The 25649-nt window shown below is 40.3% G+C and overlaps 2 protein-coding genes across 5 annotated transcripts in view; one reads left to right on the top strand and one right to left on the bottom strand.

Moving 5' to 3' along the window:
- The window catches only part of LOC128684918 (uncharacterized), a 52968-nt gene extending 34463 nt beyond the window's left edge, over positions 1–18505 (top strand). For 3 of the 4 annotated variants that reach the window (XM_070099184.1, XM_070099178.1, XM_053771276.2), the window contains exons 2-3: positions 8655–8905; positions 11290–18505. In XM_070099184.1, the coding sequence (XP_069955285.1) occupies positions 8657–8905; positions 11290–14304 (3264 nt within the window). In that variant the 5' untranslated portion in view covers positions 8655–8656 and the 3' untranslated portion in view covers positions 14305–18505. Of the gene's footprint in view, positions 1–2498; positions 3600–8654; positions 8906–11289 lie in introns of those variants that run through there. The other variant, XM_053771277.2, reaches the window with a different exon arrangement.
- Positions 4783–25052, bottom strand: LOC138854668 (uncharacterized). The gene is made up of 2 exons (XM_070099194.1): positions 22948–25052; positions 4783–4800 (listed from the first exon to the last, which is right to left on the bottom strand). Exon 1 carries the CDS (start codon positions 24113–24115, stop codon positions 22967–22969), a length of 1149 nt encoding a protein of 382 aa, XP_069955295.1. The 5' UTR covers positions 24116–25052; the 3' UTR covers positions 4783–4800; positions 22948–22966.
- Between the last annotated feature and the right edge of the window lie 597 nt (positions 25053–25649).

Genomic DNA, 25649 nt, shown 5'->3' with positions numbered 1-25649 from the left:
ACTTGGTAAGATTCATTGTGACAGTGTCTGGTTCGTTTCTCAACATTCTAATACCGAGTACAGTGTTAATCTCAATAATCCTATCACTGATACTAGAAATACCAAGCTCCTTCCTCACGTTAAGAACTTTTGTAGATCTGGGACAGCCAAGAATAATCCTGAGAGCTTCATTTTGCATTAATTCCAAGGGTAGGAGAGAACTTTCTCTAGCTAATGTCAACATGGGAGCAGCATAATCAATTAAGGACCTAACATAGGCTATGTACATCATTCTCACGATTCTCACATTAGCACCATAGTTGGGGTTGTAGCCAGCAACAGCTTTGAGAGCATTTAGCCTAGCTTTGCATTTCTTGTTTAGTTGTGGTATAGTGGATTTGTTAAAGGGTACATCTACACCAAGATATCTGTAAGTTTTAACGTAGCTAATGATTTCACCCTGCAAATAGATGGGTGGGGGATGTCGTTTGCTTGTTAATATCTTTGTTTTAGAGGAAGATATTATGAGGCCTAGTCGATTACAAATTGCTTGAACTTCATTAAGAATGGTATTCATCTTCTTATGCCCTGTTGTATGGATCATGATATCATCAGCATAGCTTATAGCTATATGTTTAGGTGAGGCAGGTAGAGCATTAATCAGAATATTAAATAGCATGGGACTAAGGGTGTTGCCAGGGATGGGAATTAGTGATTATTCTTATTGCAGCTTTTTGTTGAGTTATTATTGGCTTTAGGTGTATTGCTGCAGTTGATCCCCAAGCACAAATAGCATAGGTGAGTTATGGATAAATGAGTGATTGGTATAGTGTGAGAAGGGCATTTTGCGGCATGTAGTATCGTATCTTGGAGAAGATCCCAACTGTTTTGGATACTTTTTTTGATATGTATTGGATATGGGTGCTGAAATTCAGGTTGTTGTTGAGGTATAGGCCTAGGAATTTGCCCTCATTATGTCTGGCAATTAGAGTGCTGTCGATCTTAATGTTAAATTGCGCAGCACCTGCTCTGCTACCAAACATAATATAGTAGGTTTTGTCAGTGTTAAGTGTAAGTTTATTGGCTGTCACCCAAGTTGATATTTTGAGCAGCTCCTCATTAACAATGGTGTTGAGGGTGGCAAGATTAGGGTGAGAGATGACATAAGTCGTGTTGGGATACGTTTGGAAGATCATTGATGTAAATGAGGAAGAGCAGGGGTCCAAGGACACTTCCCTGCGGAACTCCAGTATCAAGTGGCCGTGTTGATGATGCTGTGTCTTTAATGGTGACATACTGATACCTATTAGTAAGGTAGGATTTGAAATATGCAAGCGCATGACCTCTTATACCATAATGGTCAAGTTTGTGGAGTAGGATGCCGTGGTCTACTGTGTCAAAAGCTTTTCTTAGGTCAACAAAAATTCCTAGCGGATCGTGGCACTGTTGTGATCCTTGAAAGTGAGATCAACAGACATTACTATTTTACTATTATATTATTATTTCTATTAATATTAATATTACTATAATTATTGCTATTAGTAATAATATTATTATTATTTTATTATTATTATTAAAGTCACCCGCACATGAGAGAGAGGAGCATACAACGACGTTTCGATTCGACTTGGTCCAAGTCGGACCGAGTCGGACCGTCGGGTTATTTGTGTATTATTCCAGTTTACCTGGAGTTTACCTGGAGAGAGTTCCGGGGGTCAACGCCCCCGCGGCCCGGTCTGAGACCAGGCCTCCTGGTGGATCAGAGCCTGATCAACCAGGCTGTTGCTGCTGGCTGCACGCAAACCAACGTACGAGCCACAGCCTGGCTGATCCGGAACTGACTTTAGGTGCTTGTCCAGTGCCAGCTTGAAGACTGCCAGGGGTCTGTTGGTAATCCCCCTTATGTGTGCTGGGAGGCAGTTGAACAGTCTCGGGCCCCTGACACTTATTGTATGGTCTCTTAACGTGCTAGTGACACCCCTGCTTTTCATTGGGGGGATGGTGCATCGTCTGCCAAGTCTTTTGCTTTCGTAGTGAGTGATTTTCGTGTGCAAGTTCGGTACTAGTCCCTCTAGGATTTTCCAGGTGTATATAATCATTTATCTCTCCCTCCTGCGTTCCAGGGAATACAGGTTTAGGAACCTCAAGCGCTCCCAATAATTGAGGTGTTTTATCTCTGTTATGCGCGCCGTGAAAGTTCTCTGTACATTTTCTAGGTCGGCAATTTCACCTGCCTTGAAAGGTGCTGTTAGTGTGCAGCAATATTCCAGCCTAGATAGAACAAGTGACCTGAAGAGTGTCATCATGGGCTTGGCCTCCCTAGTTTTGAAGGTTCTCATTATCCATCCTGTCATTTTTCTAGCAGATGCGATTGATACAATGTTATGGTCCTTGAAGGTGAGATCCTCCGACATAATCACTCCCAGGTCTTTGACGTTGGTGTTTCGCTCTATTTTGTGGCCAGAATTTGTTTTGTACTCTGATGAAGATTTAATTTCCTCATGTTTACCATATCTGAGTAATTGAAATTTCTCATCGTTGAACTTCATATTGTTTTCTGCAGCCCACTGAAAGATTTGGTTGATGTCTGCCTGGAGCTTTGCAGTGTCTGCAATGGAAGACACTGTCATGCAGATTCGGGTGTCATCTGCAAAGGAAGACACGGTGCTGTGGCTGACATCCTTGTCTATGTCGGATATAAGGATGAGGAAGAAGATGGGAGCGAGTACTGTGCCTTGTGGAACAGGGCTTTTCACCGTAGCTGCCTCGGACTTTACTCTGTTGACGACTACTCTCTGTGTTCTGTTAGTGAGGAAATTATAGATCCATCGACCGACTTTTCCTGTTATTCCTTTAGCACGCATTTTGTGCGCTATTACGCCATGGTCACACTTGTCGAAGGCTTTTGCAAAGTCTGTATATATTACATCTGCATTCTTTTTGTCTTCTAGTGCATTTAAGACCTTGTCGTAGTGGTCCAATAGTTGAGACAGACAGGAGCGACCTGTTCTAAACCCATGTTGCCCTGGGTTGTGTAACTGATGGGTTTCTAGATGCGTGGTGATCTTGCTTCTTAGGACCCTTTCAAAGATTTTTATGATATGGGATGTTAGTGCTATTGGTCTGTAGTTCTTTGCTGTTGCTTTACTGCCCCCTTTGTGGAGTGGGGCTATGTCTGTTGTTTTTAGTAACTGTGGGACGACCCCCGTGTCCATGCTCCCTCTCCATAGGATGGAAAAGGCTCGTGATAGGGGCTTCTCACAGTATTGTGATTTTTTTTTTTATTTATTATTAAAATCAAGAGTCTGGCAACGTTTGTTTACCTTCCCTTGTGCGCGCCAAAATGTACTCAGTGAGTGAGAGGCGACCGTTGGGGGTGCACGCTGCAGTGCTGCTGCTGCTTTTTTTTTCAGTGTATCTTGTCCCATGTGCTTCATATTTCCTGCTTTCTTCCAGCAAAAGTCGTCAATAGTATTCGGAAAGTGGTAACCGAAAAGACTGGTCGCCTCAATGAAAGTGACTATGAAGCATTTCTGGAAATGTTGATCCGTTATATCGTGTTTCGAAATTTTGGTTACCAGGATTATTAAACGACTAAGTATTTGAAGATACTTTTATAAGTAAGATTTGGTCTTTTGTTGAAACATTAATACTTTTGAGTCTTTAAGCTATATTGGTAGTAATGAAGTGGAAAAGTTATATATAAAGTGTTGGAAGTACATGATGTGGAGGCTAGGTCTAACTCCCTACTCTCTCATACCTACCTCTCCATATTATATTTCTTCCTCCACCCCATCCTTGTATACCCTACTCTCCTACCCCCTTCTTATATACCCTACTCTCCTACCCCCTTCTTATATACCCTACTCTCCTACCCCCTTCTTATATACCCTACTCTCCTACCCCCTTCTTATATACCCTACTCTCCTACCCCCTTCTTATATACCCTACTCTCCTACCCCCTTCTTATATACCCTACTCTCCTACCCCCTTCTTATATACCCTACTCTCCTACCCCCTTCTTATATACCCTACTCTCCTACCCCCTTCTTATATACCCTACTCTCCGACCCCCTGCTTAGATACCCTACTCTCCTACCCCCTTCTTATATACCCTACTCTCCTACCCCCCTTCTTATATACCCTACTCTCCTACCCCCTTCTTATATACCCTACTCTCCTACCCCCTTCTTATATACCCTACTCTCCTACCCCCTTCTTATATACCCTACTCTCCTACCCCCTTCTTATATACCCTACTCTCCTACCCCCTTCTTATATACCCTACTCTCCTACCCCCTTCTTATATACCCTACTCTCCTACCCCCTTCTTATATACCCTACTCTCCTACCCCCTTCTTATATACCCTACTCTCCTACCCCCTTCTTATATACCCTACTCTCCTACCCCCTTCTTATATACCCTACTCTCCTACCCCCTTCTTATATACCCTACTCTCCTACCCCCTTCTTATATACCCTACTCTCCTACCCCCTTCTTATATACCCTACTCTCCTACCCTCTTCTTATATACCCTACTCTCCTACCCCCTTCTTATATACCCTACTCTCCTACCCCCTTCTTATATACCCTACTCTCCTAACTCCCTATTAACCCCCTCCCTCCACCTCCACCTAACACCTACACCCACTTCACCCTCACACGACCACTTTCCCCCGTCATCCATTACCTCCGTAAACCTGCGTCATCACAAAGCTCTTTTCAGCCTCCACCTCGCAATAATACTCAGCTTCCCACTGAAGTTCAGTCATCTCTGCTTCTCATTGAGGTTCAGTCATGTCTTTGCTTCTGGAGTTTACCTGGAGAGTTCCGGAGGTCAACGCCCCCGCGGCCCGGTCTGTGACTAGACCTCATGGTGGATCAGGGCCTGATCAACCAGGTTGTTACTTATGGCCGCACGCAATCCAGCGTACGAACCACAGCCCGACTGGTTAGGTGCCGACATTAGGTGGCTGTCAAGTGCCTGCTTGAAGACAACCAGGGGTCTATTGGTAACCCCCCTTCTTGCAGTTCTTGATGAACACGGAGTTACATGAATGGCCCTGGGGCAGAGTACATGGGCATGTCATTTATGGCCTGTTCAAAGTCATTTGGCGTCAGGATAATATCAAATAGGCGTGTGTCTACCAAATTCTGTCTCATAAAAAATTCGTTTAGATCTTCGACTCTGTTTAGCGGCTCGCTAAAAAACGAGCCTTACTGGGACTTTAGTAGCTCACTCATTTCCTTGCCGTCATCTGTGTATGACCCATCTTGTTTAAGTAGGGGCCCAATAGTGGATGTTGTTCTAGACTTTGATTTGGCATAAGAAAAGAAATACTTTGGGTTTCTTGCAATTTCATTTATGGCTTTTAGTTCTCGCATTTCTTGACTCCTGTAAGATTCCTTCAGCTTTAGTGAAGTTCAGTCATCTCTTTGCTTCTCAGTGAAGTTCAGTCAAATGTTTGTTAGTGGGATGAATTGTAAAGGACCTGCCTAGTATGGGCCAACAGGCCTGCTGCAGTGTTCCTCCTTTCTTATGTTCTTTGCTTCTCAGTGAAGTTCAGTCATCTCTTTGCTTCTCAGTGAAGTTCAGTCATCTCTTTGCTTCTCAGTGAAGTTCAGTCATCTCTTTGCTTCTCAGTGAAGTTCAGTCATCTCTTTGCTTCTCAGTGAAGTTCAGTCATCTCTTTGCTTCTCAGTGAAGTTCAGTCATCTCTTTGCTTCTCAGTGAAGTTCAGTCATCTCTTTGCTTCTCAGTGAAGTTCAGTCATCTCTTTGCTTCTCAGTGAAGTTCAGTCATCTCTTTGCTTCTCAGTGAAGTTCAGTCATCTCTTTGCTTCTCAGTGAAGTTCAGTCATCTCTTTGCTTCTCAGTGAAGTTCAGTCATCTCTTTGCTTCTCAGTGAAGTTCAGTCATCTCTTTGCTTCTCAGTGAAGTTCAGTCATCTCTTTGCTTCTCAGTGAAGTTCAGTCATCTCTTTGCTTCTCAGTGAAGTTCAGTCATCTCTTTGCTTCTCAGTGAAGTTCAGTCATCTCTTTGCTTCTCAGTGAAGTTCAGTCATCTCTTTGCTTCTCAGTGAAGTTCAGTCATCTCTTTGCTTCTCAGTGAAGTTCAGTCATCTCTTTGTTTCTCAGTGAAGTTCAGTCATCTCTTTGTTTCTCAGTGAAGTTCAGTCATCTCTTTGCTTCTCAGTGAAGTTCAGTCATTTCACTGAAGCAGAGAGAACTAAATAATACGGTTATTTACTAAAAATATATCAATATTGTCTTTATAGTGTGCATCTACGAATACAAGGCTTTATTTTGTGTCAGTATTAAGTATTTGCATCCCTCCAACCTTTCCTGGTAGGGATCGTCCTAGGAAATGTTGTAGTGAGAGTGTCAACGAACTTGTTAGATAAGAGTGAGTGGAGGCAGTTAGCTTTCATGACTTTGACGTGCTGTTGGAGTGTGAGCAAGGTAACATTTATGAAGGGATTAAGGGAAACCGGTTAGCTGGACTTGAGCCCTGGAGGTAGGATGCACATTGTCTGAAGGAGGGGTTTACCTGGAGAGAGAGGTAGGGATATTTGCAGTTTTAAACTAATATCGACGCCCTTCTGGTAAGACAGTAATGCAGTGAGTGATGGTGAAAGTGTTTCTTCTTTTTAGGTTGCCCTGCCTGTTTACCTGGAGAGGGTTTCGGGGGTCAACGCCCCGCAGCCTGGTCTGAGACCAGGCCTCAAGGTGGATCAGAGCCTGATCAACCAGGCTGGTAGTGCTGGCTGCACACAATCCAACATACAAGCCACAGCCCGGCTGGTCTGGTACCGACTTTAGGTGCCTGTCCAGTGCCTGCTTGAAGACAGCCAAGGGTCTATTGGTAATCCCCCTTATGTATGCTGGGAGGCAGTTGAACAGTCTCGGGCCCCTGAACACTTATTGTATTGTCTCTTAACGTGCTAGTGACGTTAAGAGACAATACAATAAGTGTCAGGGGCAAAAAACTAATGTGAAGGACCTGGGAGTGGTAATGTCAGAGAATTTCACTTTCAGAGATCACAAAAATGTATGTATCACACCTGTTAGGTAAATGATAGATGGATAATGAGAACCCTCAAAACTAGGGATGGCAAGCCACTGATGATTCTCTTCAAATCACTTGTGCTTTCCAGGCTGGAATATTGCCGAAATTGTAGACCTGGAAAATTTACAGAAAACTTGTACTGCACTTAAAAGCACCTAAATTACTGGTAATAGTTGAAATCCCTTGACCTGTATTCCTTGGAAAGCAGGCAAGGAAGATGCATGTAAACAAACACTTGGAAAATATTAGAGGGATTAGCCCAAATCTGCACACAGAAATCACTCCCTATGAATGCAAAAGACTGGGCAGGAGATGCAACATCTTCCCAGTGAAAGCAGGGGAGCCATGAGTACTCAAAGAGACAACACAATAAGTGTCAGGGGCCTAAGACTGTTCAGCTGCCTCCCAGCATACATAGGGAGATCACCAATAGACCTCTGGCTGTCGTCAAGGAGCTGGACAGACATCTAAAGTCAGTACCTGACCAGCTGGGCTGTGGTTCATATGTCTGTCTGTGTGGTCAACAGTAACAGCCTGGTTGATCAGGTTCTGATCCACCACAAGGCCTGGTCATGAACTGGGGCACGGGGGCATTGACCCTTGGACTACCCTTCAGGTATACTCCAGGTATGTATTTAATGAATGTATACATGCAATGAATTTATGTATGTAATGTATTGATTTTTATGGAAATAATATACTATTCCCAGATAGACATATCAAGTGCATTTAACTTGTATTGCCATGCAAGTGCAAAGAAATATCACAGGCAGCAGGATTTGAACCCAGATTGACAGCTCTCCATGAGTGTAGCTTAGCTCCCAACCTGACACCTTAACCCACTCAGCTGCAGATTCCTCATAACATTAGGTAGCATACTGGAGTGCAAGCCATAATTCTTTTAATGTTGGGCACACCAGTGAGCCTCAAGCATTGTCTTCAGTTATTTCATTTTCCTCCTGTATGTTCTGGCCTCAGAAGCAATACTGTACTCGATGACCCTTGCATATTCAAAGAAATATGTCATGTAAGGGGTGAATGCAGCCCCAGAATGAGGAGGTGACATGATTTATGTGTACAGATGTTAAAAGGAATAAATAATGGTGGATTTATGTAAGGTGTTGAAATTGTTAAACTGAGACAGAACTCTGAGCAGTTGATCAATACTGTGCACATTCTTGTGTAATGGTAAGAAAGCTGGAACAATTAGTCCAGCCATATATCTGAGAACTGTGGGTCTGCCGGGTCACTGGATGAAGAAGACCCAGGCCAGGAATTGTCCTGGCAGACCTACCTGTACCTGAGAACAGTGGTTTTTACTCCTAGGAACTTCAGCATGTAGCAGTCCTAGTTTGTCTGCCCAAAATGCTTTGCATAATACTGTATGTGCATTTCATAAAAATTATATCACTTGAACACTTTTTTTTAAATATTATTATAAGAAAATTTATTAGTAATTTTGTAGGTATGGTTTAGTGTAAATTGTTTTATATTTGCCACAGCATTGCGAATTTTCTCCCCTTCATTTTAGCCTGTTACCTTGCACCCGTGATTAGGATAACCCTTAGGCATTTTAAACTAGAACAATCTAAATTTCCATTAACAGCAATGAGACACACACAGTTATCAGCCAGTGATGGAAGGGCAGTAAATTTGAAGCCCTCCCCGAGGGTCGAGAGTGGACACTCCCACTCAAGCTCCTCAAGACGAATGTTGGATGTCAGTGAAGTGCAAGCTGCATGGAGGCTACCTCAGATGGTGGAACCTGAGGAAGAGGAAGAGGAGGAGAACCAGCAGTATGTGGTGGACCATGGGGAGCTGAACACTGATGCAATACTCTATGTCATAAAGGAGAAGGTTGGTTAGCAGTGTTGATCTTTCTGATTTGTGAGCCAAATTATTAATGTTTCTTTAATTCTTTCTCTCTCAATTCTCATTCCCTCTTGGAGGATGTCCTTCATTTAAAAAATCTTTAGGCTGCCTTTTAAATGTGCTCCTCTACGTTATTTAATTTCCCTCTATTAGATCTCTTGTATGATCTCTGTTATCCCATTACATATTTACAAATAATCCATTGTTAGGAGAGCAGTCTTAGGCAACATTTTAGTCTGTTTTGGACAAAAACAGGTTTGTGACGGCTTTTTCTGATATGGTGAATTTTGGTAGGCAGTGCTCTAGCCTCTAGCTGTTTTCCTTATGCTTTTTAAATTTTAAATTATTCCTAGGTTTTTTACCTGTTCTTTCCTCTCTATGTAAAGATCAGACTGTTTAAGTAGTTTGGATTTCATTTGAAAATAAAACCATTGCTCCTGATTTTCAATGGGACTATTTTGCAGATTTAGAACAGTCTCTCTTGTATTTTTCAAGTACAGGGTGTGATAAATATTTTTCTTACTTGTATTCTTAAGAATACAGTTTGAGTGTTCCTAAAAATGTATTTTAGATTCTCTTAATGTTTTTGATACTTTATAATTAATTTTTTTTTTCTCAACAAACTGGCTGTATCCCACCAAGGCAAGGTGGCCCAAAAGAAAAAACGAAAGTTTCTCCTTTTACATTTAGTAATATATACAGGAGAAGGGGTTACTAGCCTCTTGCTCCCGGCATTTTAGTCGCCTCTTACGACACGCTTGGCTTACGGAGGAAGAATTCTGTTCCACTTCCCCATGGAGATAAGAGGAAATAAACAAGAACAAGAACTAGAAAGAAAATAGAAGAAAACCCAGAGGGGTATGTAAGTATATATATGCTTGTACATGTATGTGTAGTGTGACCTAAGTGTAAGTAGAAGTAGCAAAACATACCTGAAATCTTGCATATTTATGAGACGGAAAAAAGGACACCAACAATCCTACCATCATTTAAAACAATTACAGGCTTTCGTTTTACACTCAAACTGGCAGGACAGTAGTACCTCCCTGGGCGGTTGCTGTCTACCAACCTACTACCTAGGTTTATAATTAATACTATCCCTAAAAATCTTCTTTCAACACATCGGCCGTATCCCACCAAGGCAGGGTGGCCCAAAAGGAAAAACGAAAGTTTCTCCTTTTACATTTAGTAATATATACAGGAGAAGAGGTTACTAGCCCCTTGCTCCCGGCATTTTAGTCGCCTCTTACAACACGCATGGCTTACGGAGGAAGAATTCTATTCCACTTCCCCATGGAGATAAGAGGAAATAAACAAGAATAAGAACTAGAAAGAAAATAGAAGAAAACCCAGAGGGATGTGTGTATATATATACAGTGGACCCCCGGTTAACGATATTTTTTCACTCCAGAAGTATGTTCAGGTGCCAGTACTGACCGAATTTGTTCCCATAAGAAATATTGTGAAGTAGATTAGTCCATTTCAGACCCCCAAACATACACGTACAAACGCACTTACATAAATACACTTACATAATTGGTCGCATTCGGAGGTAATCGTTATGCGGGGGTCCACTGTATATGCCTGTACATGTATGTGTAGTGTGACCTAAGTGTAAGTAGAAGTAGCAAGACGTACCTGAAACCTTGCATATTTATGAGACAGACAAATGGACACCAGCAATCCTACCATCATGTAAAACAATTACAGGCTTTCGTTTTACATTCACTTGGCAGGACGGTAGTACCTCCCTGAGTGGTTGCTGTCTACCAACCTACTACCTACATCCCTAAAAATATCTTCATGAAAATGTTCTTGGATTGTCTGCATATGTCAAGTGCACTTATGCCTTGCCTGAGAGAGGAGATACAGTACAGATGAGCCCCACTTTACAGCGCTTCGGTGGACAGCATTACGCTAATACAGCAGTTTTCATTTATACCCATTTTTCATTTATTCAGACTTTCTACGATAAATACAGTCACCTCTCACTATAAGTTAAGGATGAAAATGTTTTAAGGAAAATAATGTGTGTACTGTGTATGCACTTTTTAGGCCTAGCTCTATTGCTCTCTTAATATATGATAGTGTAAACATGGTATCAGACTTTTTTATGTATTTTTAAAAGTGAAAAAAGCATGTTTTGCTTGACACCGATTTTTGCTTTACAGCAGTGGTCTAGAACCTAACCTGCTGTGTAAGTGGGGCCCTCCTGTATATAAGGATGAGATGGGTTCTAAGTGTTTTAGAAGAGTAGAATTCTTTCTGTAGAGGTAAAACAAAATATAATGTATGGTATGACTTAATATTCACGTCTGTTACTAAATTAAAACTTGTTTTCTTATTTATTACATAAATTCTGTTTTCAGACTAGCACTGATGAAAGGTTCCACTCAGTGCTGCAGATGCCATCTTCCATACCAGACAGATTGTTGGATTCAAGTCAGGATTCTCGCCAGCCCTCCAGCTCTTATAATGTCATCATGATAGATGTGTCTGGATCCATGAGTGCCTATTGGAACCAGCTACTGGTGGGATGGAATTGTTATGTGGCACCTCGTTTAACTGGACGGACCAATCTATTCGTATTTGGAGACAGTGTTGTACTAAAGAGGTCAGACTCGGTTTTGGAAATGGCAGACTTTGAGAGTGGTGGAACAAATTTGACTGGTGCCTTGCAGACTATTGCAAATGAAGTTTATCTGTGCAAGGAAAAGTATATAAAAGTGTTTCTTTTAACAGATGGCCATCATAATGCAACACAAATAAGTCCAGATATGGTTATCCAGCAAATATTTGCTCCTGAGAGAAAAGTGTGTTGTGTGTGTGTCATAGGTGTAGGGTCTGGGTTTCCTGTACAGTACAGTATAAATATTCGCTCACGTTTACATAATGATAGTGCCAATTTTCCCCCTCTGTTTTGGGTGAAAAGATATGAAGAAATTGAGGTACGGATGAAAGAGATAGGTAGTACAATTTGTGATGGAGCTTCTCAAGTTCTACATTTGTCAATGGCCGGGTTTTCTTTGCCAGGAGAAAAAGCAAAGGACACTTTTCATCCAAAGGAGTGGGTATACTTCCCATTTGGACCAGAAAAAGTGCAAGAACTCTCACTCAGTTATCACAGAAACATTTGTCGCATTTTGCTGCAGCCTCGTGACATGCCTGTACCAATTTTGAAAGAAGTGTTTCGACAGTGGAATTCTGTTATTATCCAACTTCACAATAAGAAAGAGGTAGTCCCATCAGATACTCTGCCCTTCATGGAGCGACTCTTCAACACAAAAATGGAGGAGCTCAGAGACACAAAATCAGGATCTATCCGTGAGCGCCTTGCAAAAAGAGAGTTTAAGACATATGAAACAGACTTCAGGACATTGTTCAATAAAATCAGAGCAATACTAACAACTGTTAAGTTTAGCAGTGAACTAGAGCTGGCAGAAAATATTCTGAGCACAACAGTTGGAGGGGGAAAATATGAAACCAAAGTCTTACAAATGAAAGGCCACACAGCTGAAGATTATATGAATGACTGTAAAGATTTTATGAATGTATATGAGGAGCACAAACACAAAATTCTGAAGATTAACAATATTGCAGAAGATTGTTGTAGAATTACTTTATCATCCACTGTATCTGACCTCCAGGACCCAGACTTTGCCATGATGATGGATCTTAACAAGTTTGAGTTTCTCAAGCATTTCACTATTTCTGGCATCCCAGTGTATGCTCCCAGCAGGGACTCTGTCAGCATCAGTCCCTGGTCATATGGTATTCATGCTTTGGTTGATTCACCATACACCATTATGAGTCAAGTGGCCATAGAGTCCTTCAGTGACTTAAACTCTGAAGATGAGAAAAAGAAAGAAATGCAACTACAATGGGGTGAGCAGAAAACTCGCTGTAATGCCATTGTTCCAGTCTTTCCACCCAAAGTTGCAAAAATCATGGCACCAATAGTTCATACACGGCTGTATGCAATGTGTGCTTCTTTTGCCATCTTGAAAACTCCATTCATCATTGATAACAACATTCACATGGCAGCTTTGGGAGTAACATGGGTGAAGATACTGTTCGAATACCCAACCACACCCAGGCCTGAGTTTGTGAGTCATCGTATTGAAAGTATAGAAGCGACGGCAGATTTGTACCTTGGTCGACCAAGTTATATGAAGTACTGGCAGGTGCTGAAGAGTGATCCTGCCCAGGCACTCATGACTGAAAGCACTATACAGGTAGATAACAAAACACTTAAATGTGAGACTCTCATTAAACCCATGTTTATACTTCATATGTACCAGCGGAGCGAGAACCTTGACAATGCTACTGTTGTGGCCAACATCATGAGGATGATACTATTGGAGTACGTCGGTCGCTGCCTCTCTCGCTATAAGATAAATAAAAACCATTCAACTCCCTTCACAGATTTTTTTGCCAAAACACTTGCTGATCAAGAGCTGAAAAAAGAATGGGTTCAAAAATACATGGATACCACCAGAGCAAGCATCATAGGATTTGAAGGCTTCCTTCTGGATGATTTTTACACCTTGGAGGAAGTGCAGAAGGCAGCCAAGAAGACAGCATTGGAAGAAATAAAATGTTTAAAAGAACAGTTGACAGCACAGATTCCCATAGCAGTGGATGTTACAAAGGTTGAGCAGCTGCGCAGCGTGTCTTTAGCTGGTGATGTGTCATGGTTCACTTTGAAGGTTTTTGCCAGGGAGATTGGACTGAGAGAGGAGGTTATTAATGATCTGTTCAGTGAACGAAGTGTGTTTATGTACACTGCTCATGCACTGCAGTACAGGTCCTCTCGGGAGAGACTGACTACCTCAGTGGGTGACTACACTGCCTTTTTTTCTGTAGTAACCAAGAATGTACAGCAAGAGAATTATCGCAGTATAGCGACTGATCTTATTAGTGAAATAGTTAATCAGCTTCAGAGTGCCTGGCTAAAAGCATATGCTCATGCCCACAGGGAAGTGGTGCAGCCAATGACAAGGCAGCAGATCCTGGCAGAGGCCCCAGAACGAGGAGTGCAAGTGACTGACATAACCTTTGAAGAGGTCTACAAGAAATACCGTCCTGATGTAGGTCTATTGAGTAATGCCTGTCAGTGTCGTGCTTGTCCCTACTTCTTGATACCCAACAGGCGTTATAACCAACACTCATCGGTAGAACGTCAAAGTCCTACAGCCTTTCCCCATGGCCTGCATCGTGCAGCTTACCACCACAGAGACAGTGACCTACCCACTATTATCTCATACTTAGAATCTGGCACTTTCAAAACGCCTGTTCCTCGACAAGCAGTTGAACATTTCAAAAATCATCTTGCAGACTTGAAGGAGATATATAAAGAAACAGATTCATCTGCACCAACATAACCTTCCATAGATATCAGCAGTAAAAGGTAGTAAGTATCTAACAATCAGAGGCGTCGCCAGGGTTGGTGTCACCCGGGGCGGAAGCTTTGGTGTTACCTGGGGTAGCATCTTTGGTGTCACCCCCATGAAATCCAAGGGCAGGGGGATAGGGGTAGTAAACTCCAGTCACATCACTGCTGCATGACCAGTTACATCACTGCTGCATGTCCAGTGACTAATGTTTAGCAATGAGAACATTTAAAGGCCATAAACAGAACTTTAAATAAACTTTAAATAATCGTAGTAATATTGAGGAAAAGTAAACTCAAATACCACTTTGAGTATAGGCAACAGATCCTACATTTATTCATCTTCAACAATTAAAAAAAAAAACTTGAAAAATAAAGAAAAACACTAGTTCTGATTTAACCTTGAGTACAGGTAACATCTCAGTAAATCTGATATTTCATTTCCTTGCCTTCAATCCTGCAAAATCATCTATCACATCATCAAAATCAATGATTTTCTCTATAATAGGCTGTATAGAAATGAAGGATTTTTCTCTTAGGTTGCTGTAGCACAATTTTGATCATTAGTGTTACCTTCTTTAGAGGCTCTATGGTGTCACCCCCTAAATGTCACCTGGGGCACCCCCCTCCTTACGACACCCCTGCTACAATCAATTTTTTGTATGTTGCTGAAAGTCCTTCATTAGCTGTCTTACAAGAAGTGTGCAAACATCACAATTCAGAACTGCAGCATCCCTACCTCTCCTTCAGAGTTCAGGCATTGTACTTCCTACCTTTAAGACTTGAGTCTGGCTAACCAATTTCCCCGAATCTCTTCATAAATGTTTCCTTCCTCACTCTCCAGCAGCACATCAAGCCATAAAATTCACTTGTCTTCACTCGTCCCTATCTAGCATACTTGTGCAAGCCTGCTGGATGTGTGAATGTTAGATTGGAGTGAGTAGTGACAAGTGGTTGTTTTTGGCCTGATATGCTGTTGAAGGGTAAGCGAAGTAATATATTATAGGTAAATACTCCTAAGATGTATAAATATGTGTGATATTGATAGATCCATTTATCACTCTAAGATCTCACTGAATGTGGTAACTTTAATCCTGGCATTATAAGAGGTTTTGTTTAATGTTAAATAATAATAATTCCATTTATCTTCCATCTCTCGCCCTATCCTTGTTCTCCTTAGGTTGTCACTTGGAAATGTTCACTTTTTTTCTTCTCATGTTCAACACTGAAAGAACCTTGTGGTCAGATGAATAGACATGCGAGTGATTTTTGAAGTGGATTACTCACTGATGAGTTGAGAGAGGAACCAGGGATATGAGAGTGCAAGTCTACAAGTTTTGAGATAAAAAAAATTACAAGGAATTCATCATATTGTTTCTTAGCAGTTTTATTGAATTGTGATGGCCATGCACTTCTGGCAAGAGAGCTGTTTAATGAATTACGATCACTTTACCTTACTAAATACAGCTGATATGATAATTTATATTGTAGATGAAGGGAGTTTACATTGTCCATAAGGGCAACTGTGTACACAAACTGAAACTGAGGTTTCTTTTCTTCCATCTTTGTCTATCCTACCTCACATCATCCTAAGTATCTGAATTATAATTTATAGATGTGCACTGTATATAATTTCAAAACATATGGTAGAACAGAATGATATTGGAACCAGCTGTGGGCCACAGCATTCATATAGCTGATTGTTGGTGAGATCCTGTTCAAACGTGAAGTACCATGATATGGGTAGTAGTTGCTTGTTGGGGGTGTAATAGCTGTCTTTTGACTGTCCTTCAAATTGCCAAGTGGGGAGTCTTAAGAACATTGACATTGTACATAACAGAGGCCACTGACATCAGTGATGGTGTTTTCTGTACTAAGATGCCATTGTGTTGCAGTGTCTGACAGGTTGAATATCATTTGTTTAACTTACGGGTCCTATCTGGTCTTCTCAAAACGAGATGAACGTTGCTTTGCATAATCCGCTATCTTGTTCATAAGTCAGTTGATATGGGTTAGACAGTTAAAGATGATGCATTATGTGTTATCAGTCATTGCAGTTTTATTTTCATTAATGGACACTGATAGCCACTTCATTATATTATGCCAGCTCCAGTAGTATCCACGCTCTCTAAAGGCTATCATCATTTATGTTTTCTCAGAAGTCAGCATAACCTACTATTGGAGGTTATATTGACTTTAGTGATTTGTGCCTAAGAGTAGTAGGTATCTCTTGTAAAAGTGGTAAAGTTCTGTTATCTGTATAGACATGATATTCATGGATGAGGTAACATAAGTTGTTGAAACACATTCCAAAGCAGTGGACCAAGCGCTTCATTGTCGTATGCCAGCACTGATTAAGTGGCTGATAGACTACTCCAACAGGCCATAAAGAGAGGGGTGACTATCCTATCCTAGGATAGTCACTCCTCTCTTTAGACATCTTGATGACTAATTAATACATACAAAACCAAAACATTAGCTGTTTGCAGCAGCAGCTGTTGGGAGGGAGTGTGTCATCCACAATGCAAGAGATACTGTGTTGGCTGGGTTATTACAGTACAAAAAATATTCAGATGTGCTTTTAATGGAATTCTTGAAGATTTGCTCCCCTCCCCACTTAATGAAAACAGTGAAATATATAGATATATGAGATATACAGTCATACCCCACTTTACATCATTTTGGCCTACATTATATTCACCTTTGTCACTTTTCTAGAGTAAATTTCAATTCAGGGAACATCATTACATCTAACTTTACATCACTCAGCAGCATCACCAAAGTCATAATTTTTTAATTGTGTTCATTATTCTTTACAAATGTGTTTTTAGTGTTCTTTAAAATTTAGCGAATTATTTACAATAGTTTTACAGTTTGTTGTCATTTTAAGGCATTATGTCTGGTTTACGTCAAAAACCAGGTTACACCATGGCTCTTAGAACCAATTAATGACGTAGGGTGGGATATGACTACTAGTACAGGAGCGGCGGTCTGAAACCTAACCCTCCCTGTTAGTGAGGTATGACTATTTGTATTGTTTACTAAAACTAACATAGCTGCCTAACCTAATTTTGAGGAATAAAAGTCAATACCTTGGTTGGAACAGTTCACTATTAACTCACAATTTGGAGAGGAACTTTGAATTGGCATTTTGTTCTGTCCTAGATTATTATTAAGTCATGACTGATGATGCTTCAAGATGGACTGAAATGTCATGTAAGTTTCGTCTGCAAATTGTAGATTAATAGTATACCTGGAGGTATACCTGAAGTATACCTGGAGGTATACCTGAAGTATACCTGGAGTATGAACTAACTAAATCTTGTTAAAATTGACAAAAATAAAACACAGTAATTTACATAATCTGTTAAAAGAATTTGCATAACCATATATTACACTGTTTTTCTTGGGAGGAAATGGAAAAGTGAATCTTCAGGTGGCCCATTGAGTTTACATGTGCATATTAGGTTTAGTAAGAGTCATAAGGTAAACTAGTGTTTTCTTTTTTATTTACAGTTAGCATTGAGGTTAGAAATGTGTTGTAGACAGACAGTATTAAGTCCCATAAATTGTGTAACTTAATAATGTTTAGTGGTTCTGAACCTTTGTTATTGTTGGTACATGTTCCAGATGTGGGTATGGTAGGTCCATAGCTTGGGAAAAGACCATAGTTCATTTGTACTGTATTGAAGCTAATTTATTATCATGCATCCTTCATTTACATAAGTCTTAATAATTCAGATTACTAGGTATTATTGTACTTATACATGTAGTCAAATACAGTATTTACATGAAATTATGTTCTGGTATATATTACGGTGTTTTTAGTAATGAAGAATGTTGGTCTTAGATGTCTGTTATGAGAATAATTGATGGGTATATACAGTTCATAGTTTGTGATTTGGAGATGAAGTAAAGGGTTGTCAGGCAAAAAAAATGTGCGCTGTGACTCTTCTAATTTCTGTCACAAAAGATGAAGTAGTGATGTGTTTGGAGATGAGGTTTGGTATGTAGATTTGTTTGCAAGTCTTTAAAGAATGTATCATACAGCATCCTCTTGGATCCTTCTGTAAGTCTTACTATTTATGGAGATGATTTTCTAGTGTCTTTGAACACTGCTTGTTTAGTGCTGTACAGTAGTTTGCAATTGTGACTTTTCTACTTGTTTGTGCTAATAAATTCTCCTTCCTCTTTTTCTTATTTAATAATCTTATAGTCAAGTGGCATTGTTTTCTGAATTATACTTAGTAAATTTTGTTTGAGGCATTGAATCTCCATGCTCCCATACCCTACCTCCCCAGACCTCATAGACTGTACCTTGATTGGCATTACTTGGTTCTGGCCTTTTGAGCCTTATTCATTACTCACTTTTAATTCTGTGTAGCGAGTGCTGAGGTTAATGTGGTGAGTCTTATTTTAAAAGTTTGTTACCACACTTTTCCCATGATGGTTTGTATTAGCAGGTGACATCTGGAAGGAAAGGGAGAATACACTATTAATTTTAAATGTGTAATCTTTAATAGCTGAAAGTACTTCATGTTGCTTGGTATGCCATAGATGTAGTTAGCTTCAGTAAATGCACACCAATGCAATTAATGTGACATTTTATTGTGGCAACGTTTTGCTCTCCAGGAGCTTTCTATAGAGTAGATATATTATATATGTCGGTCTCCTTAATTGTATAATATGCTGTATTTCACATTATAGAAATAGTTTGTATATATACATATACGTACATGTATATACGTATATATATGCATGTATATATACAAACATCTGTGTGTGTGTATATATATATATATATATATATATATATATATATATATATATATATATATATATATATATATATATATATATATATATATATATATATATATATATATATATATATATATATATATATATATATATATATATATATGAGTATATATATTTCATATTTAAACTAATGTAGAAAATTTGAACTTGACAAGGATTGTACGTAATATTGAACATGAAAATAATGTACATATATTCAGAATACTACTGTATTAATTTATTTCTTGGACATAGTTTGACTAGTTGTCTTGTTAATTTTGTCCTCAAAGAGTATCATAATATATGTATAGACTAATAGACAATAATCAGGCTTTATAAATCAGCTACCTCATAGACTGGAAGGGTATTTACTTTTCCTTGTGAGTGGTTGTGTGCTACAGCAGTGTTAGTGCACCAGACTGACTTCCATTACTCATGTCTGGGCAGCCATGAAACAACCAATATTTCTCTCTCATACTTAAGATATTTATACTGTACTCTCATTTTTGGTTATATGGGAGTTTAGTGTGTTGTGGGGTTGTGGATCTGCCCTTTGGCAAGAAACTAGCAAAACAGAGACACAGCATAATCCCGACAAAAATCTCAGGTTATTATTATGCTTATACTATACTATTTATGACTGTCACCAAATCAACTTCAATTGTAATATACAGTGGAACCCCGGTTTTCGTCCAGTCCGGTTATCATACAATTCAGTTTTCGACCACTTTTTTCGGCAAAATTTTCCCCGTTTTCGTACATCTGTTTGGGAATCGTCCATGCCAGATGTATCCCCCTGCCCACAGGACGTGGCCACTCATGCGTTCATGACTCAGTCTGCCTTTATTACTCATAGAGGGTGGTAGTAATGGTGGTAGTGGTTGTGATGGTAGAGATAACTCCTCTTCCCTCTCCCCTCTTCGCCATCTTCCATTCGCCAACAAGAGTCTTCAATAAAGGTGAAAGTGATTTAAATGTTCATTTATCCATTTCATTAGTGCTTTATATTTGTTTCTCATTGTTTTCTATATGTAAAACTATAGTTATTCTCTATAAAATGTATTTTTGTTGATATTTTTGGGTGTCTGGAATGGATTAATTGGATTTACATTATTTCTTATGGGAAATATTACTTCAGTTTTTGTACAAATCGGTTTTTGGCCGATCTTCTGGAACGGATTGAAGACAAAAATCGGGGTTCCACTGTATTACATGTCTTAAATCAATAAAGAAAGTTTTATAATTCATGTTTTAGTATCATCAAAACTTTAAGAGAAATGGTATGCATACAAGGGGCTTCCCTAATAACATTGTACTATATACAAATATAGTCTTCATAACTGCCATGTAATTACTATAACAAATGCACTCATTGATTACATGTATAATTATGTACGGTATTGGATAATTTTGATGGTATCTGTGATATGGTTATCTTATGGACAAGTGCCCAGTTCCACTTTATTAAACTTGCTAGGAAGTATTAACTCTTGCATCTCTTAGCAGTCCTATTCTGTAGAGAGAACAAAAACTTAATTTTTTTACCTCCTTACACCCTGAATGACTGCTTTTTTATGAAAATCTAAATTCTCAAGCATACAGTCAACTGGTGGTTATTGAAAGTAACGTGTAATTGGGTAATGTTGTACAGTAGTAGCTTTTTTACATGATTTATCACTGTTTATTTCTCTTTCTTCTTAATTGTAGCTCGTTTACATTTTTTTTTTTGAACACACTAGCCATCTCCCACCAAGGCAGGGTGACCTAAAAAAGAAACTTTCACCATCATTCACACTGTCATTTTATATATATGGTGGAGATTTAGTCTTGATTGTTGTGGCTGTGCTGGATGAGCTTCAGCTCCTGCAAGGCGCCACAACAAATGGAGGCGAAACTAAGCACTGCCCTTTGCATTTGCTATGCACGATGTCTCATACTTGTTTTCCCTTGCCTGGAAGTTAAGCTTGCTCATGGGATCATGACCCTCTGGTTGGACGATAGAGATCACACAGAAGGTTCACTGCTGGCCCCACTAAATTAATCAACTGGTTTTGCATTTCTCTTCGGTCTACAATCAAGGCAACTGTTATTTCAGATCCCATGCCTGATACTTTTCTGTCTCTTCTTCACTATAACCCTATATCTCCATGTTAGGCTTCATTACCTCGATATGGGTATTGCTCACAAACTTGGTTAAAAAAAATTTCATGTTTCAGCCCAGTGAAGCTTTGGGTGTGATGCGAGATTATAGTCTGAAAAGTGGTCTTCACAGCAGCTGGTCTAAAGGTAACTCTCCATAGACAGTATGACTGGGTAATGCAGGTTAATGATTCAATGCGAGCAGATAACTTAGCAAGATTACGTACAATAAACCCATTACAGTAAATAACATACTATTCATCTTAACTATGATGTCAGTATCCTTCTGGCAAGACTGAATGATGGTGAATGTTTAATTTTTTTTTTGGGGGGGGGGGGGGAGAGGGGCATCCTACCTCAGTAAGAGCATGTGTTCAAATATATATAGCACCCCTCATGGAAGGTTCCTTGATGTTGGTGAGGGGCTCTTGATTTAGGGAATTGGATCTGTGCTCCAGTTCCCCGAATTAAGCCTGAATGCCTTCCACATTCCCCCCCCCCCCCAGGCGCTGTATAATCCTACGGGTTTAGCGCTTCCCCTTGATTATAATAATAATAATCAAATATATATATATAAAAGATAGATTATTATTATTATAAAAAAAGTGCTAAACCCACAGCACAGCAGGGCAGGGCATGTTACTGGAGCAGAGAGGAGTGCCAAAAGAAGTATTATCAAAGTTTGTGTAATAAGTCTGTTGCTGTCAAAAAGTCAGAGGGAGTCTGACCAAAGGTGGAGTTATCAGCAAGGAGGGAAGATATAGTAAGGGTGTTAGAGCGGTGACGACATCGGAGGTAAATTTTGCTTGCTCATTGAAAGACAGGACAGTCCAATAGAATATGGCAAACTGAAATTGGAACATTACAGTTCTCACAGAGTGGAACAGGGCACCTTTCCATGAGAAAAACGGATGTGCCCGATGCCGATGATAAGGCCAGAAACCTAAACTTGGCTTGATGGAACATAATTTGTTAAGTCATATCAAATTCAAATTCAAATTCAAATTCAAAGTTTATTCTCTATAAGGATTACAATGCTGAGTTTACAGAAATTTGGTTATTGTTTGGTTTAACATGTAGTAAAATTGAGATTACAGAGTGTACCACTAGAACGCTTAGCATGGCTAGGCATTTCGGGCATACTTAGTTTTATTCTTAAATGTAAAATATTACAAATTATGAGGTAAGTTGGTATTATGGCTAAGTGACTAAATACTATTTTGTGAGTTTAGCAGTGTGAATGCTTTTGTTTTGGCACAGTATATAGTTTCAGTATTGGAGTATCACAGGATTCATTATATTAAGACTGAGATTAATATTTCTGTTTATGGTCAAATGAGTGTGCGAGTGTAAGTGTGAACCACCAGGTGGTATTCGTGAAGTTAGTTGACGGGGTGTATCAGGGAGATAAGATGTTTTCTAATGGTAGTTTTGAAGGTGATGAATGTGTCTGCATTTCTAGAGTTCTCAGGTAGGGTATTCCAGATTTTAGGGCCTTTGACATACATTGAATTTTTGTAAAGGTTTAGTCGGACACGGGGAATGTCGTAGAGATGTTTGTTTCTGGTGTTATGCCTGTGGGTTCTGTCACAACTATCAAGAAAGCGTTTAAGGTCAAGGTTGATATTAGAGTTTAAGGCCCTGTAGATATAGATTGCACAGTAGTAAGTGTGGATGTACTGAACTGGGAGTTTACCTGGAGAGAGTTTCGGGGGTCAACGCCCCCGCGGCCCGGTCTGTGACCAGGCCTCCTGGTGGATCAGCGCCTGATCAACCAGGCTGTTGCTGCTGGCTGCACGCAAACCAACGTACGAGCCACAGCCCGGCTGATCAGGAACTGACTTTAGGTGCTTGTCCAGTGCCAGCTTGAAGACTGCCAGGGGTCTGTTGGTAATCCCCCTTATGTGTGCTGGGAGGCAGTTGAACAGTCTCGGGCCCCTGACACTTATTGTATGGTCTCTTAACGTGCTAGTGACACCCCTGCTTTTCATTGGGGGGATGGTGCATCGTCTGCCAAGTCTTTTGCTTTCGTAGTGAGTGATTTTCGTGTGCAAGTTCGGTACTAGTCCCTCTAGGATTTTCCAGGTGTATATAATCATGTATCTCTCCCTCCTGCGTTCCAGGGAATACAGGTTTAGAAACCTCAAGCGCTCCCAGTAATTGAGGTGTTTTATCTCCGTTATGCGCGCCGTGAAAGTTCTCTGTATATTTTCTAGGTCGGCAATTTCACCTGCCTTGAAAGGTGCTGTTAGAGTGCAGCAATATTCCAGCCTAGATAGAACAAGTGACCTGAAGAGTGTCATCATGGGCTTGGCCTCCCTAGTTTTGAAGGTTCTCATTATCCATCCTGTCATTTTTCTAGCAGATGCGATTGATACAATGTTATGGTCCTTGAAGGTGAGATCCTCCGACATAATCACTCCCAGGTCTTTGATGTTGGTGTTTCGCTCTATTTCGTGGCCAGAATTTGTTTTGTACTCTGATGAAGATTTAATTTCCTCATGTTTACCATATCTGAGTAATTGAAATTTCTCATCGTTGAACTTCATATTGTTTTCTGCAGCCCACTGAAAGATTTGGTTGATGTCCGCCTGGAGCCTTGCAGTGTCTGCAATGGAAGACACTGTCATGCAGATTCGGGTGTCATCTGCAAAGGAAGACACGGTGCTGTGGCTGACATCCTTGTCTATGTCGGATATGAGGATGAGGAACAAGATGGGAGCTAGTACTGTGCCTTGTGGAACAGAGCTTTTCACCGTAGCTGCCTCGGACTTTACTCTGTTGACGACTACTCTCTGTGTTCTGTTAGTGAGGAAATTATAGATCCATCGACCGACTTTTCCTGTTATTCCTTTAGCGCGCATTTTGTGCGCTATTACGCCATGGTCACACTTGTCGAAGGCTTTTGCAAAGTCTGTATATATTACATCTGCATTCTTTTTGTCTTCTAGTGCATTTAGGACCTTGTCGTAGTGATCCAGTAGCTGAGACAGACAGGAGCGACCTGTTCTAAACCCATGTTGCCCTGGGTTGTGTAACTGATGGGTTTCTAGATGGATGGTGATCTTGCTTCTTAGGACCCTTTCAAAGATTTTTATGATATGGGATGTTAGTGCTATTGGTCTGTAGTTCTTTGTAAGTTTAGAGTAAGTTTAGATCTTTGAAGAGTGGGGGGGGGTGTGCTGCCAGGGATGGGATTTAGTAATTATTCTTACTGCAGCTTTTTGTTGGGTTATTATTGGCTTTAGGTGTGTTGCTGCTGTTGATCCCCAAGCACAAATAGCATAGGTGAGGTATGGATAAATAAGTGAGTGGTATAGTGTGAGAAGGGCATTTTGCGGCACGTAGTATCGTATCTTGGAGAGGATCCCAACCGTTTTGGATACTTTTTTGGCTATATGCTGGATATGGGTGCTGAAATTCAGGTTATTGTCAAGGTATAAGCCTAAGAATTTGTATAAGAAACTGGGAGGTCATGTAATGCTGACCGTGTAGCAAAGTTACCCTGAACAACATGACCAGGGACCCAGTAGAAAATGATTTCTTTGTTTTTGCTAGAAATGCGGCACAACCAACGTTGTATACGAAGGACTAGGGGATGAGACAAATCAATTTTTTTAATAGCTTGCAAAGCACTAAAGGAGTCTGAGACTCCTATAAACGTTGAGGAAAGCATAGATGCAATAAGAATTGCATAATTCAGCTGTAAAAATGATTGCCGAGTCTAATAAATGCCCTTGCACATCAATGTCCAGGAACACCACTGCAAACCTGACACTGTCACTAGTTTTAGAATCATCAGTGTACACTGTAATAACATTAAAGTGAGACCGGAAGTGGTTGAGAAAAGGGGAGCCAGAAGCAACTGTAGAACGAATGAACGAACGAACAGACTCGCAGGTAAGGACCCACCAGAGGTGAGGGGGAAGTGGGGACAGACAAATAGCCGATGAGAAGAATGTCTTGAGTCATAGATAAAGAGCCAGGGCTAAACCTAGCCACAAGGCATTGTAGAGCTGATGTAGACGAGCGAAGAGAAGGTAGGAGAAAATGCTTGCTGAAGTGCTGAATCCCGTGTCTTGAATGTTGAGGTGAGAGGCAGGAGGATCACTGGAGAGGGCAGCAGCTACTTGGTCCATCGATGATTGGTCGAAGTTGATAGAGAGATGCAGGAGTTTGATGCTTATTGGTCGATGGGTTACTGCAGATTCTCAGGGAGCCATTTCTGAGTTTCTTAAATCTTAATTTGGAGATGTGTACAAGATTAACTTTGCTTTTGAATTCTCTTTTATGAGATTCAATGGACTCAGTTAATTCTTCAGCTGTGCAAAGATTTTCTGGGATGCAAGTAAATTTAACAGCTTTTTTCAGGCAGTGGAACAGTTCTTTGCAAAGCAC

Source organism: Cherax quadricarinatus, chromosome 5 (assembly GCF_038502225.1).
Source record: "Cherax quadricarinatus isolate ZL_2023a chromosome 5, ASM3850222v1, whole genome shotgun sequence".
NCBI lineage: Eukaryota > Metazoa > Arthropoda > Malacostraca > Decapoda > Parastacidae > Cherax > Cherax quadricarinatus.
Note: the sequence above shows the minus strand (reverse complement) of the source record. Positions and strands in the feature narration are given on the sequence as shown.